The sequence below is a fragment of the Oncorhynchus kisutch genome, linkage group LG14 (genome assembly GCF_002021735.2).
Source record: "Oncorhynchus kisutch isolate 150728-3 linkage group LG14, Okis_V2, whole genome shotgun sequence".
NCBI classification, from domain to species: domain Eukaryota; kingdom Metazoa; phylum Chordata; class Actinopteri; order Salmoniformes; family Salmonidae; genus Oncorhynchus; species Oncorhynchus kisutch.
The window spans coordinates 74,403,252-74,417,933 of NC_034187.2; the positions used below are offsets into that span (position 1 = coordinate 74,403,252).

The following is a 14,682-nucleotide window of genomic DNA, read 5'->3' on the forward strand; positions in this document are numbered from 1 at the left end:
CTCTCCTTCCTCCTCCTCTCTCTCTCACTCCTCTCTCTCCCACTCTCTCTCTCTCTCTCTCCCCTTCCTTCCCTCTCTCTCTCTCTCTCTCTCTCTCTCTCTCTCTCTCTCTCTCTCCCCTTCCGTCTCTCTCTCTCCCCTTCCCTCTCCCCTTCCCTCTCTCTCACCCACTCCTCTCACTCTCCATCTCTCTCACTCTCTCTCCCTCTCACTCTCCCTCTCTCTCTTTCTCTCCATCTCTCTCCCCTTCACTCTCTCTCTCTCACTCCTCTTTCTCTCCATCTCATTCTCTCTCCTCCTCTCTCTCTTATCTCCCTGGCTTTCTCTCCTCCTTTCAATTGTCCATCTCCTCTTTCTCTGTCTCTCTCTCCCCCCAGCCCTCTGCCTGCAGGGTGATGGGCTGCAGGCTTCCTAAGTTGCGGAGGGAGGGGGAGGAGAGGAGTCCAGGGAAGATTTTTTCAACCCTCCGACGGCCACAGGTGGAGACCAAGGTGGGCGTGGCCTACACCTACCACTTCCTGGACTTCCTGCTGGGGAAAGAAGGTACGTATACGGACAGACACACACACTCTTCTAGATCCAGTAGTCAATTCCAATTTGACTCTTAATCATCAGAACAGATTAGACAGTACTCCATCCAGATGTATATGAAGTGGCTAGAAGTCTACTTTGGGCCTCCCGAGTGGAGCAGCGGTCTAAGGCACTGCATCGCAGTGCTAGAGGCGTCACTACAGATCTTGGTTCGTTCCCAGGCTGTGTCGCAGCCGGCTGCGAACAGGAGACCCATGAGGCGGCGCACAATTGGCCCAGCATCGTCCGGGTTACGACTCGTGTTGTGGGCCGAGCGCATGCACGCTGACACGATCACCAGTTGGATGGTTTTTCCTCCAACACATTGGCGCTGCTGGCTTCCGGGTTAAGCGAGCAGTGTGTCAAGAAGCAGGGTTGTGTTTGAGCAGTGTGTCAAGAAGCAGGGTTGTGTTTGAGCAGTGTGTCAAGAAGCAGGGTTGTGTTTGAGCAGTGTGTCAAGAAGCAGGGTTGTGTTTGAGCAGTGTGTCAAGAAGCAGGGTTGTGTTTGAGCAGTGTGTCAAGTAGCAGGGTTGTGTTTGGGCAGTGTGTCAAGAAGAAGGGTTGTGTTTGAGCAGTGTGTCAAGAAGAAGGGTTGTGTTTGGGCAGTGTGTCAAGAAGAAGGGTTGTGTTTCGTAGGATGCATGGCTCTCGACCTTCGCCTCTCCCGAGTCCATACTGGAGTTGCAGCGATGGGACAAGACAGTAACTACCAATTTAGATATCATGAAATTGGGGAGGAAAACGGGGGTAAAAAAGTATACTTTGGTCTTCAGGAACAGGGTGGACATTTATACTGTCATTTCAACATACAACATACTCTTGGTTTGAGGAGGCATCCCAAGATTCAGCTGTAAAGTACAGACTAATCCACGCCTTCTCCCTACCTCTCAAAACAAAAGGGAGATGAGAGAGTAGTGTAGTTTAAGTTTTGTTCTGTGTTTAGGGAATTGTGTGTGTGTGTGTGTGTGTGTGTGTGTGTGTGTGCCTGCAGTGTTTTGGAGCTGTTTGATGAGAAGCCCCAGGAGGCTGCTGGGTTCTAAATATACTAATTCTGCTATTGTGACAGAACACAAGGGATTGTGCAGAGAGTGAAGAGAGTTGGGGAGATGTTTCTGTATTGTCAAGTCTCACCATTTGTCCATGTTAAGATTCATTTTCTTTCACCTTGTATTTAATGGATGCAGGAAGTTGAGTCACAGTCAGTTGTTGAATTTGCTACATATTCAGAACTTTCAGCAGCTCAGTACAGTGTTTGCATCCTAAATGGCACCCTATTCCCTTTAAAGTGCACTACTTATAAGGCTCAGGTCAAAAATAGTGCACTATAAAGGGATTAGGTTGCTATTTGGAACTCAACCACTAGCAGAGTAAGTCATGACCAACCAGACAACAGCTCTGAATTCAGCCACCTCTGTTTCTGATAAGCTCAGATAGATGGGAGCACATGCATAGTGTACTGTCACGCTGGTATGAAGGATTTGGAGACAGGCGCAGGAATACACAATAGGGGTTTTTAATATACCCAAAACAAACATGTATACAAAACACTGGGCTGTACCCAAACAAAAGAGAGAGGATAAACCTTGTTGAACGACACGGGACGATACCCATAATACACAATATATAAAACATGCAGCATAACAGCTGCATCAACGGTTAGGTCCTCACACCACCAACGGACATGGAAACAGTAATCAACAAAACCATGGAAACCAAAGGACACATATATACTAATCAATGGGAATAGAGGACAGGTGTGCGTGATGAAGGTTCCTGAGGGATCCGTGACATGTACTGTAGACGCGTATGTACACACACATACCCATGCATCACACACACACACATACAAAACCTCACATTAAAACCCTCACAACCTCTCATGAGTGCACACAAACATAAATAAACACACACACACACGACCGTTTTCTGGCTAGGTTGTATTGTCATCATGTCTCTAGACAGACAGGCAGGTCATTTATATGGTAAATTCATTGATGTCACCTGAGCTCCTTACGTCTGCATAGCAGTGCTCTGCTCAGGTGATCAAGGAAGATACTCTCTCTCTGTGTGTGTGTGTGTGTGTGTGTGTGTGTGTGTGTGTGTGTGTGTGTGTGTGTGTGTGTGTGTGTGTGTGGTGTGTGTGTGTAGTGTAGTGTAGCGAGACCAAGAGCGCGAGTGAAGGATTCCTGAAGGATTATCTGATTTTGTGGAGATTCATTCCCAGCAATGGGATTTATTTGTTTGCGTGTGGGAGTGAACACGTGTGTGTGTGTGTGTGTGTGTGTGTGTGTGTGTGTGTGTGTGTGTGTGTATATGTGAGAGAGACACAGTGTGTGTGTGCACGTCATTGCGTGCGTGTGTGTCCAATTGAGGAATCGGTCTGTCTCTCAGTCTGACATTGAAGAGAACCCACGGTCAAATTCACCGTTTAATTCCATTTAGTTTCCATTAGAAATATTATTTCACCCTCTGTGACTTCATGACTCCCACACAGTAATGACAAATAAATAACCATGTCTGTGTGCTCATATCCATTCAGACTGTCTATACCTAGATACTGTGTTACATGTATTTATTCAGTCAGACACATTGGCTTGGCTGGGGATTTTATCCTCCAAGGCAGCAGAGAAACCACTTGGACCATTTTGACCATAAATCAACCACAGGATTTGTCCAAAATGGCTCCCTACTCCCTCTATAGGAGTAACAGTGGCAGAGCAGTATAGTCAGTTGAAGGAATACAACAAAACAATCTGCTTTATTACATCATCATCGTCTCAAATGACACACTATTTCCCCTTTAGTGCCCTAATAAGTGCACTATATAGAGCGTGTCATTTGGGATGTAGCCATTGACTCAGACCAGTGTGACCAGTGAGTGGACTCTGCAGACTACCAAAGAAAAGAGAGAACTCGTTGGCAGAAGAGAGGGCTGGACAGGTTGATAAAGGAGGGAGAGAGATAGTGGGGGGTGATGGAGGGAGAGAGATAGTGGGGGTGATGGAGGGAGAGAGATAGTGGGGGTGATGGAGGGAGAGAGATGGTGGGGGTGATGGAGGGAGAGAGATGGTGTGAGTGATGGAGGGAGAGAGATGGTGTGAGTGATGGAGGGAGAGATGGTGTGAGTGATGGAGGGAGAGATGAAGGGAGAGAGATGGAGGGAGAGATGGTGTGAGTGATGAAGGGAGAGATATGGTGTGAGTGATGAAGGGAGAGATGGTGTGAGTGATGAAGGGAGATATATGGTGTGAGTGATGGAGGGAGAGAGATGGTGTGAGTGATGGAGGGAGAGATATGGTGTGAGTGATGGAGGGAGAGATATGTTGTGAGTGATGAAGGGAGAGATATGGTGTGAGTGATGAAGGGAGAGACATGGTGTGAGTGATGAAGGGAGAGATATGGTGTGAGTGATGAAGGGAGAGACATGGTGTGAGTGATGGAGGGAGAGATATGGTGTGAGTGATGGAGGGAGAGATATTGTGTGAGTGAAGGGAGAGATATGGTGTGAGTGATGAAGGGAGAGAGATGGTGTGAGTGATGAAGGGAGAGAGATGATGTGAGTGATGAAGGGAGAGATATGGTGGGGTGATAAAAAAATGGGAGGTAGTTGCTCTGATGGAGGGAGGGAGGAGCCATTAAAGGAGAGAGTGGGAGCGAATAGGTGTGGGAAAAGGAGAGACAGGAGGAGAGTGCGGGTGGGAAAATGAGTCAGGTGTGATCACAGTGACTAAAGCTTCTCTCCTCAACTGACACATCGGGACTCCGAAGTCAGCTGATGAGTTTTAGAGCATGTAGAGAAAGAAACCGTCATCTGACTGATGAACGGGAAGGCTATAAATCCCATCAATCAGAATAGGAGCTTCAATTGGTGCGTGTCTGTCTGTGTGTGTGTGAGAGAGAGCAAGATACACTACATGACCAAAAGCATCTGCTCCTCGAACATCTCATTCCAAAATCATGGGCATTAATATGGAGTTGGCCCCTCCTTTGCTGCTGTAACAGCCTCCACTCTTCTGGGAAGGCTTTCCACTAGATGTTGGAACGTTGCTGCTATAACAGCCTCCACTCTTCTGGGAAGGCTTTCCACTAGATGTTGGAACGTTGCTGCTATAACAGCCTCCACTCTTCTGGGAAGGCTTTCCACTAGATGTTGGAACGTTGCTGCTATAACAGCCTCCACTCTTCTGGGAAGGCTTTCCACTAGATGTTGGAACGTTGCTGCTACAACAGCCTCCACTCTTCTGGGAAGGCTTTCCACTAGATGTTGGAACGTTGCTGCTATAACAGCCTCCACTCTTCTGGGAAGGCTTTCCACTAGATGTTGGAACGTTGCTGCTATAACAGCCTCCACTCTTCTGGGAAGGCATTCCACTAGATGTTGGAACGTTGCTGCTATAACAGCCTCCACTCTTCTGGGAAGGCTTTCCACTAGATGTTGGAACGTTGCTGCTATAACAGCCTCCACTCTTCTGGGAAGGCTTTCCACTAGATGTTGGAACGTTGCTGCTATAACAGCCTCCACTCTTCTGGGAAGGCTTTCCACTAGATGTTGGAACATTGCTGCGGGGACTTGCTTTCATTCAACCACAAGACCAGTAGTGAGTTTGGGCACTGATATTAGGCGATTGGGCCTGTCTTGCAGTCGCCGTTCCAATTCATACCGAAGGTGTTCGATTGGGTTGAGGTCTGGGCTCTGTGCAGGCCAGTCAAGTTCTTCCACACTGATCTCGACAAACCATTTCTGTATGGACCTCGCTTTGTGCACAGGGGCATTGTCATGCTGAAACAGGAAAGGGCCTTCCCCAAACTGTTGCCATGTTGAAAGTCACTGAGCTCTTCTGTAAGGCCATTCTACTTCCAATGTTTTCCTATGGAGATTGCATGGCTGTGTCCTCGATTTTATCCACCTGTCATATGTAGTGTACATAGAGCTGCTGAAGTTTGTGATGTATTCAGCTACTGTGCTGTGAAAAGGTATTTCCCCCTTTCTAATTGTCTCTACTTTTACAGCAAAGAGATGTTGGAGGTGACCCTCTCAGTCTGAGGGCTTCTGAATGACCATGAAGAAATGGCTTTAACTGGAGCAATCATAATCTCATTCTTCTTGGAGAGGACCCTGAGGAAGGCAGGGTCATTCTGGGGGTCAATGTCCCTAACAGTGCTAAGTGGCTTCATCACTAACTGGTGAATGAGTCCAGCATTACTGCACTGTGCTGGACTAGTCAGGGGTGGTTTTGATAGGGATGCCTTCAGCATTGACAATGATGATTTCTTGAACCCCATATTACATGTTTTTGAAACTGAATGTTATCAAATCTTCAACCAAAACCTAATATTAGATCAAGGGAACCTGAGGGAACAAATAACACGATTACATACTTATTTCATAAACAAAGTTACGCAACACCCAATTGGCAATTGGGTGTTGCATAACTTTGTTAATTTGTTGTTATTTCTTAACTCGGGTTTTCTTTATCTAAAATGAGCTTTTGGGTGAATATTGCAAAAAATAGATAGAATCATAAAAGGGGCAAATACATTTTCCCGGCACTGTAAATAGAATTTATGATAAATGTAAGTTAGCTCAATATATCATGTTTTGCTATCAAAACACATGATATTTTGAGCTGTCAAAATACATGATATATTGAGCTGTCAAAACACATGATATATTGAGCTATCAGAATATAAATGATGCCTGGGAGTGTGTGTGTTTTTGGGAATCTATCATTGTGTGAGGTGGGAATATTCAGCTCTTTAGAGAATGCATGAAGAGGTTTACTGGTAGAATTTGAAATGTAACTTGGACTGGGTGAGGAAATGACCACACAGTAGTCAGACCAAGAAATATTCTACTCTCTAAACTACAGACATGTCATGGGGTGTTTTCAGGCAGTTCATCTGAACTCTGACCTGGTCAAACATTTCCTGTACTATGGATGCTCTAGAAGAACTGAGGGCTTTAGGACGTGTATTTTATAGTCAGTGTTTGGCACGTATATTCCTGCTCAACTCTAGTCATTCAAATATACTGAAGACATGTCAAGGAGGTAAAATAAGCCCTGGGGTGGGAGTGAGTAATAATCCCCACCACCCACTTACTCTTGACACACGCGCACACACACACACACACACAGACAGACACAGACCGTCACCAGTCAAGATTAAAAGAGCATTGGAAGCTCAAGGTTCTGATTCCAGAATTCAAAATTCCCATTCTGGAGTGTAGTGGTTCTCATGCTGGATCTCAGACAGTCTTCTCTCAGGCCAGTGCCTGTGGGTAAAGTGAAGTGCTGATTAACAACTGAACAGTCATTCACTACTTCCTCCATCTATCCCACTGGTCAACAACTCCAGAGGCATGAGGAGAGGCCATCTGTCCCACTGGTCAACAACTCTAGTCATGAGGAGAGGCCATCTGTCCCACTGGTCAACAACTCTAGTCATGAGGAGAGTGTTTCCAACATTCCCACTATCTGAACCTGGCATTGTGAACTTCCAGAGAGTGTTGTGCCTCAAGCTGTTCCTTTGGCAGAGCGGAATGATAGCCCTCTTAAAACCACTGTGGTAAACATATAAATGAAATGACTCCCCCTCCTCCCTCCCTCCCTCCCTGCAGGGGGAATTAGACTAGTATGTTGTGGATATCTTACTGGTTATTGTAATAGGAGTGTTAAGATAATGATGCCTAAATGACTGTTTAGTGACACAATCATATTGTATTCATCTCCAGATGTTATGACAACCGGAGGGAGGGAGAACGAGAAAGAGAGATGGAGAGAGGGGAGAGGGGGATGGGTGGGGGTGGGTTGAATCCCTCTGTAGATTCAGGTTTTAGTATCTGAGGTATTAAGTTGTGGTTCAGAAAATAAGCTCCTCAGATTGTCTGAGTTATGTTTCTATATGATAGATGTGTATGTATGGTGAGGTGTGTGTGTGTGTGTGAGAGAACAGGCCAGATGATGGTCTGGGGAACAGATGGAGAATGAGATGGCTAACACGTCTCTGTGTGGCGCAGTTCATTTATTCAGAATATCTTCTTCCCTGGCCCATATGCAAATGAGATGGATTGAGAGAGGATGACAAGCATATAGACAGGCGACACACACACACCTTAATTCACACACAGATATATATATATATATACACTGCTCAAAAGAATAAAGGGAACACTAAAATAACACATCCTAGATCTGAATGAATGAAATATTCTTATTAAATACTTTTTTCTTTACATAGCTGAATGTGCTGACAACAAATCACACAAAAATTATCAATGGAAATCAAATTTATCAACCCATGGACGTCTGGATTTGGAGTCAAAATTAAAGTGGAAAACCACACTACAGGCTGATCCAACTTTGATGTAATGTCCTTAAAACAAGTCAAAATGAGGCTCAGTAGTGTGTGTGGCCTCCACGTGCCTGTATGACCTCCCTACAACGCCTGGGCATGCTCCTGATGAGGCAGATGGTCTCCTGAGGGATCTCCTCCCAGACCTGGACTAAAGCATCCGCCAACTCCTGGACAGTCTGTGGTGCAACGTGGCGTTGGTGGATGGAGCGAGACATGATGTCCCAGATGTGCTCAATTGGATTCAGGTCTGGGGAACGGGCGGGCCAGTCCATAGCATCAATGCCTTCCTCTTGCAGGAACTGCTGACACACTCGAGCCACATGAGGTCTAGCATTGTCTTGCATTAGGAGGAACCCAGGGCCAACCGCACCAGCATATGGTCTCACAAGGGGTCTGAGGATCTCATCTCTGTACCTAATGGCAGTCAGGCTACCTCTGGCGAGCAAATGGAGGGCTGTGCGGCCCCCCAAAGAAATGCCACCCCACACCATGACTGATCCACCGCCAAACCGGTCATGCTGGAGGATGTTGCAGGCAGCAGAACGTTCTCCATGGCGTCACCAGACTCTGTCACGTGTGAACCTGCTTTCATCTGTGAAGAGCACAGGGCGCCAGTGGCGAATTTGCTAATCTTGGTGTTCTCTGGCAAATGCCAAACGTCCTGCACGGTGTTGGACTGTAAGCACAACCCCCACCTGTGGACGTCGGGCCCTCATACCACCCTCATGGAGTCTGTTTCTGACCGTTTGAGCAGACACATGCACATTTGTGGCCTGCTGGAGGTCATTTTGCAGGGCTCTGGCAGTGCTCCTCCTGCTCCTCCTTGCACAAAGGCAGAGGTAGCGGTCCTGCTGCTGGGTTGTTGCCCTCCTACGGCCTCCTCCACGTCTCCTGATGTACTGGCCTGTCTCCTGGTAGCGCCTCCATGCTCTGGACACTACGCTGACAGACACAGCAAACCTTCTTGCCACAGCTCGCAATGATGTGCCATCCTGGATGAGCTGCACTACCTGAGCCACTTGTGTGGGTTGTAGACTCCGTCTCATGCTACCACTAGAGTGAAAGCACCGCCAGCATTCAAAGTGACCAAAACATCAGCCAGGAAGCATAGGAACTGAGAAGTGATCTGTGGTCCCCACCTGCAGAACCACTCCTTTATTGGGGTTGTCTTGCTAATTGCCTATAATTTCAACCTGTTGTCTATTCCATTTGCACAACAGCATGTGAAATTTATTGTCAATCAGTGTTGCTTCCTAAGTGGACAGTTTGATTTCACAGAAGTGTGATTGACTTGGAGTTAAATTTTGTTGTTTAAGTGTTCCCTTTATTGTTTTGAGCAGTGTATATACTATATATATATATATATATATGTACTAATATATACTGTGTATACATACACACACACCTTATTACACATACAACTCAATTCACACATATATACAGTGGGGCAAAAAAGTATTTAGTCAGGCACCAATTGTGCAAGTTCTCCCACTTAAAAAGATGAGAGGCCTGTAATTTTCATCATAGCTACACTTCAACTATGACAGACAAAATTAGGGGAAAAAATCCAGAAAATCACATTGTAGGATTTTTAATGAATTTATTTGCAAATTATGATGGAAAATAAACTTTTGTTATTGACCAAATACTTATCTCAATAATTTGTTATATACCCTTTGTCGGCAATGACAGAGGTCAAACGTTTTCTGTAAGTCTTCACAAGGTTTTCACACACTGTTGCTGGTATTTTGGCCAATTCCTCCATGCAGATCTCCTCTAGAGCAGTGATGTTTTGGGGCTGTTGCTGGGCAACATGGACTTTCAACTCCCTCCAAAGATTTTCTATGGGGTTGAGATCTGGAGACTGGCTAGGCCACTCCAGGACCTTGAAATGCTTCTTACGAAACCACTCCTTCGTTGCCGGGGCGGTGTGTTTGGGATCATTGTCATGCTGAAAGACCCAGCCACGTTTCATCTTCAATGCCCTTGCTGATGGAAGGAGGTTTTCACTCAAAATCTCACGATACATGGCCCCATTCATTCTTTCCTTTACACGGATCAGTCGTCCTGGTCCCTTTGCAGAAAAACAGCCCCAAACCATGATGTTTCCACCCCCATGCTTCACAGTAGGTATGGTGTTCTTTGGATGCAACTCAGCATTCTTTGTCCTCCAAACACGACGAGTTGAGTTTTTACCAAAAAGTTATATTTTGGTTTCATCTGACCATATGACATTCTCCCAATCTTCTTCTGGATCATCCAAATGCTCTCTAGCAAACTTCAGACGGGCTTGGACATGTACTGGCTTAAGCAGGGGGACACGTCTGGCACTGCAGGATTTGAGTCCCTGGCGGCGTAGTGTGTTACTGATGGTAGGCTTTGTTACTTTGGTCCCAGCTCTCTGCAGGTCATTCACTAGGTCCCCCCTTGTGGTTCTGGGATTTTTGCTCACCGTTCTTTTGATCATTTTGACCCCACGGGGTGAGATCTTGCGTGGAGCCCCAGATCGAGGGAGATTATCAGTGGTCTTGTATGTCTTCCATTTCCTAATAATTGCTCCCACAGTTGATTTCTTCAAACCAAGCTGCTTACCTATTGCAGATGCAGTCATCCCAGCCTGGTGCAGGTCTACAATTTTGTTTCTGGTGTCCTTTGACAGCTCTTTGGTCTTGGCCATAGTGGAGTTTGGAGTGTGACTGTTTGAGGTTGTGGACAGGTGTCTTTTATACTGATAACAAGTTCAAATAGGTGCCATTAATACAGGTAACGAGTGGAGGACAGAGGAGCCTCTTAAAGAAGAAGTTACAGGTCTGCGAGAGCCAGAAATCTTGCTTGTTTGTAGGTGACCAAATACTTATTTTCCACCATAATTTGCAAATAAATTAATAAAAAATCCTACAATGTGATTTTCTGGATTTTTTTCTCTCATTTTGTCTGTCATACTTGAAGTGTACCTATGATGAAAATTACAGGCCTCATCTTTAAGTGGGAGAACTTGCACAATTGGTGGCTGACTAAATACTTTTTTGCCCCACTGTATATATATACACTATATCACAAAAGTGAGTACACCCCTCACATTTTTGTAAATATTTGAGTATATCGTTTCATGTGACAACACTGAAGAAATGACACTTTGCTACAATGTAAAGTAGTGAGTGTACAGCTTGTATAACAGTGTAAATTTGCTGTCCCCTCAAAATAACTCAACACACAGCCATTCATGTCTAAACCGCTGGCAACAAAAGTGAGTACACCCCTAAGTGAAAATGTCCAAATTGGGCCCAAAGTGTCAATATTTTGAGTGGCCACCATCATTTTCCATCACTGCCTTAACCCTCTTGGGCATGGAGTTCACCAGAGCTTCACAGGTTGCCACTGGAGTCCTCTTCCACTCCTCCATAACGACATCACAGAGCTGGTGGATGTTAGAGACCCTGCACTCCTCCACCTTCCGTTTGAGGATGCCCCACAGATGCTCAATAGGGTTTAGGTCTGGAGACATGCTTGGCCAGTCCATCACCTTTACCCTCAGCTTCTTTAGCAAGGCAGTGGTCGTCTTGGAGATGTGTTTGGGGTCGTTATCATGTTGGAATACTGCCCTACGGCCCAGTCTCCGAAGGAAGGGGATCATGCTCTGCTTCAGTATGTCACAGTACATGTTGGCATTCATGGTTCCCTCAATGAACTGTAGCTCCCCAGTGCCGGCAGCACCCATGCAGCCCCAGACCATGACACTCCCACCATGCTTGACTGTAGTCAAGACTCACTTGTCTTTGTACTCCTCACCTGGTTGCCGCCACACACACTTGACACCATCTGAACCAAATAAGTTTATCTTAGTCTCATCAGACCACAGGACATGGTTCCAGTAATCCATGTCCTTAGTCTGCTTGTCTTCAGCAAACTGTTTGCGGGCTTTCTTGTGCATCATCTTTAGAAGAGGCTTCCTTCTGGGATGACAGCCATGCAGACCAATTTGATGCAGTGTACGGCGTATGGTCTGAGCACGGACAGGCTGACCCCCCACCCCTTCAACCTCTGCAGCAATGCTGGCAGCACTCATACGTCTATTTCCCAAAGACAACCTCTGGATATGACGCTGAGCACGTGCACTTTGGTCGACCATGGCGAGGCCTGTTCTGAGTGGAACCTGTCCAGTTAAACCGCTGTATGGTCTTGGCCACCGTGCTGCAGCTCAGTTTCAGGGCCTTGGCAATCTTCTTATAGCCCAGGCCATCTTTATGTAGAGCAACAATTCTTTTTTTCAGATCCTCAGAGAGTTCTTTGCCAGAGGTGCCATGTTGAACTTCCAGTGCCCAGTCAGTATGAGGGAGTGTGAGAGCGATGACACCAAATTTAACACACTGGCTTCCCATTCACACCTGAGACCTTGTAACACTAACGAGTCACATGAGACCAGGGAGGGAAAATGGCTAATCGGGCCCAATTTGGACATTTTCACTTAGGGGTGTACTCACTTTTGTTGCCAGCGGTTTAGACATTAATGGCTGTGTGTTGAGTTATTTTGAGGGGACAGCAAATTTACACTGTTATACAAGCTGTACACTCACTACTTTACATTGTAGCAAAGTGTCATTTCTTCAGTGTTGTCACATGAAAAGATATACTCAAATATTTACAAAAATGTGAGGGGTGTACTCATTTTTGTGATATACTGTATATATATATATATATATATCGTGTGTTTGTGTGCATCGTGTGTGTGTTTGTTTGTGTGCATCGTGTGTGTGTGTTTGTGTGCACCGTGTGTGTGTTTGTTTGTGTGCATCGTGTGTTTGTTTGTTTGTGTGCATCGTTTGTTTGTGTGCATCGTGTGTGTGTTTGTGTGCATCGTTTGTGTGCATCGTGTGTGTGTTTGTTTGTTTGTGTGCATCGTGTGTTTGTGTGCATCGTGTGTGTGTTTGTTTGTGTGTGTGTTTGTTTGTGTGCACCGTGTGTGTGTTTGTTTGTGTGCATCGTGTGTGTGTTTGTTTGTGTGCATCGTGTGTGTGTGTGTTTGTGTGCATCGTGTGTATGTTTGTTTGTGTGCATCGTGTGTGTGTTCGTTTGTGTGCATCGTGTGTGTGTTCGTTTGTGTGCATCGTGTGTGTGTGTGTGTTTGTGTGCACCGTGTGTTTGTTTGTGTGCATCGTGTGTGTGTTTGTTTGTGTGCATCGTGTGTGTGTTCGTTTGTGTGCATCGTGTGTGTGTTCGTTTGTGTGCATCGTGTGTGTGTTTGTTTGTGTGCATCATGTGTGTGTGTGTTTGTGTGCATCGTGTGTGTGTGTGTTTGTGTGCACCGTGTGTGTGTGTGTTTGTGTGCACCGTGTGTTTGTGTGCACCGTGTGTGTGTGCATGTTTGTTTGTGTGTATGTATGTATGCGTGTGTGTCCTAACCAAAACCCCTAAAGTCGATTGACGCGGCCACGCTAATTAACATAAACCCAAAATCCACAACAAAATGAGTCTGTTTAAACTAGTATCTGCGTCTCAATCCGCTATGTCGCCCTTCGGCATCTGCGTTGCTAAGTGGCAAATATACCCCAGTGTTTGTCAGACCAGAAGACATCCTGAAAATCAGTCTTCTCACAAAAATGTCTGTAGCGTCTGAACGGTTTGGGCTACACTCTATGTAAAGATGAGACTCTCACACTTTTTAGTTAAATAAATCATTGATACCTACAAGGCACCTAAAATTCAAAATCAAATAGAAAATGATCCATGTTATGACCATGTTAAAACAGGAGTTACGGTTAAATCAGCAGCAGATTTATCATGAAGATGTTATTATTCAATTCAAACTATAATATCGAAACAATACGCTCTCTCTCTGTGTGGCCCCCCTCTGTTCTCCCTCTTCTCTCTCTCTGTGTGGCCCCCCTCTGTTCTCCCTCTTCTCTCTCTCTGTGTGGCCCCCCTCTGTTCTCCCTCTTCTCTCTCTCTGTGTGCCCCTCTGTTCTCCCTATTCTCTCTCTGTCTGCCCCCCCCTCTGTTCTCCCTATTCTCTCTGTCTGTGTGGCCCCCCTCTGTTCTCCCTCTTCTCTCTCTGTGTGTGGCCCCCCTCTGTTCTCCCTATTCTCTCTCTGTCTGCCCCCCCCCCCCCTCTGTTCTCCCTCTCTCTGTGTGTGGCCCCCCTCTGTTCTCCCTATTCTCTCTCTGTCTGCCCCCCCCTCTGTTCTCCCTATTCTCTCTGTCTGCCCCCCCCTCTGTTCTCCCTATTCTCTCTCTGTCTGCCCCCCCCCTCTGTTCTCCCTATTCTCTCTCTGTCTGCCCCCCCCTCTGTTCTCCCTCTATCTCTTTGTGTGCCCCCCCTGTTCCCTCTCTCTGTGTGCCCCCCCTCTGTTCTCCCACGTATCTCTCTCTGTCTGCCCCCCCTCTGTTCTCCCTCTTCCCTCTCTCTGTGTGCCCCTCCCCCTCTGTTCTCCCTCTTCTCTCTATCTCTCTCTGTGTGCCCCTCCCCTCCTCTGTTCTCCCTCTTCTCTCTCTCTGTCTGCCCCCCCCCCTCTGTTCTCCCTCTTCTCTCTCTCTGTCACCCCCCCTCTGTTCTCCCTCTTCTTTCTCTCTGTCTCCCCCCCTCTGTTCTCCCTCTTCTCTCTCTCTGTCTGCCCCCCCTCTGTTCTCCCTCGTCTCTCTCTGCCCCCCCTCTGTTCTCCCTCTTCTCTCTCTCTGTGGCCCCCCTCTGTTCTCCCTCCTCTCTCTCTCTCTCTCGCTCGATCTGTGTGCCCACCCCTCTGTTCCCCTCTTCTCTCTATC

The 14,682-nt window shown here is 46.5% G+C and overlaps 1 protein-coding gene across 1 annotated transcript in view; it reads left to right on the forward strand.

Moving 5' to 3' along the window:
* LOC109904384 (raftlin) overlaps positions 1–14,682 on the forward strand; it is a 50,061-nt gene that overhangs the window by 11,017 nt on the left and 24,362 nt on the right. Inside the window, exon 2 of the mRNA XM_031788954.1 lies at positions 378–543. Within this exon, the coding sequence (XP_031644814.1) occupies positions 396–543 (148 nt within the window). The 5' untranslated portion in view covers positions 378–395. The remainder of the gene's footprint in view (positions 1–377; positions 544–14,682) is intronic.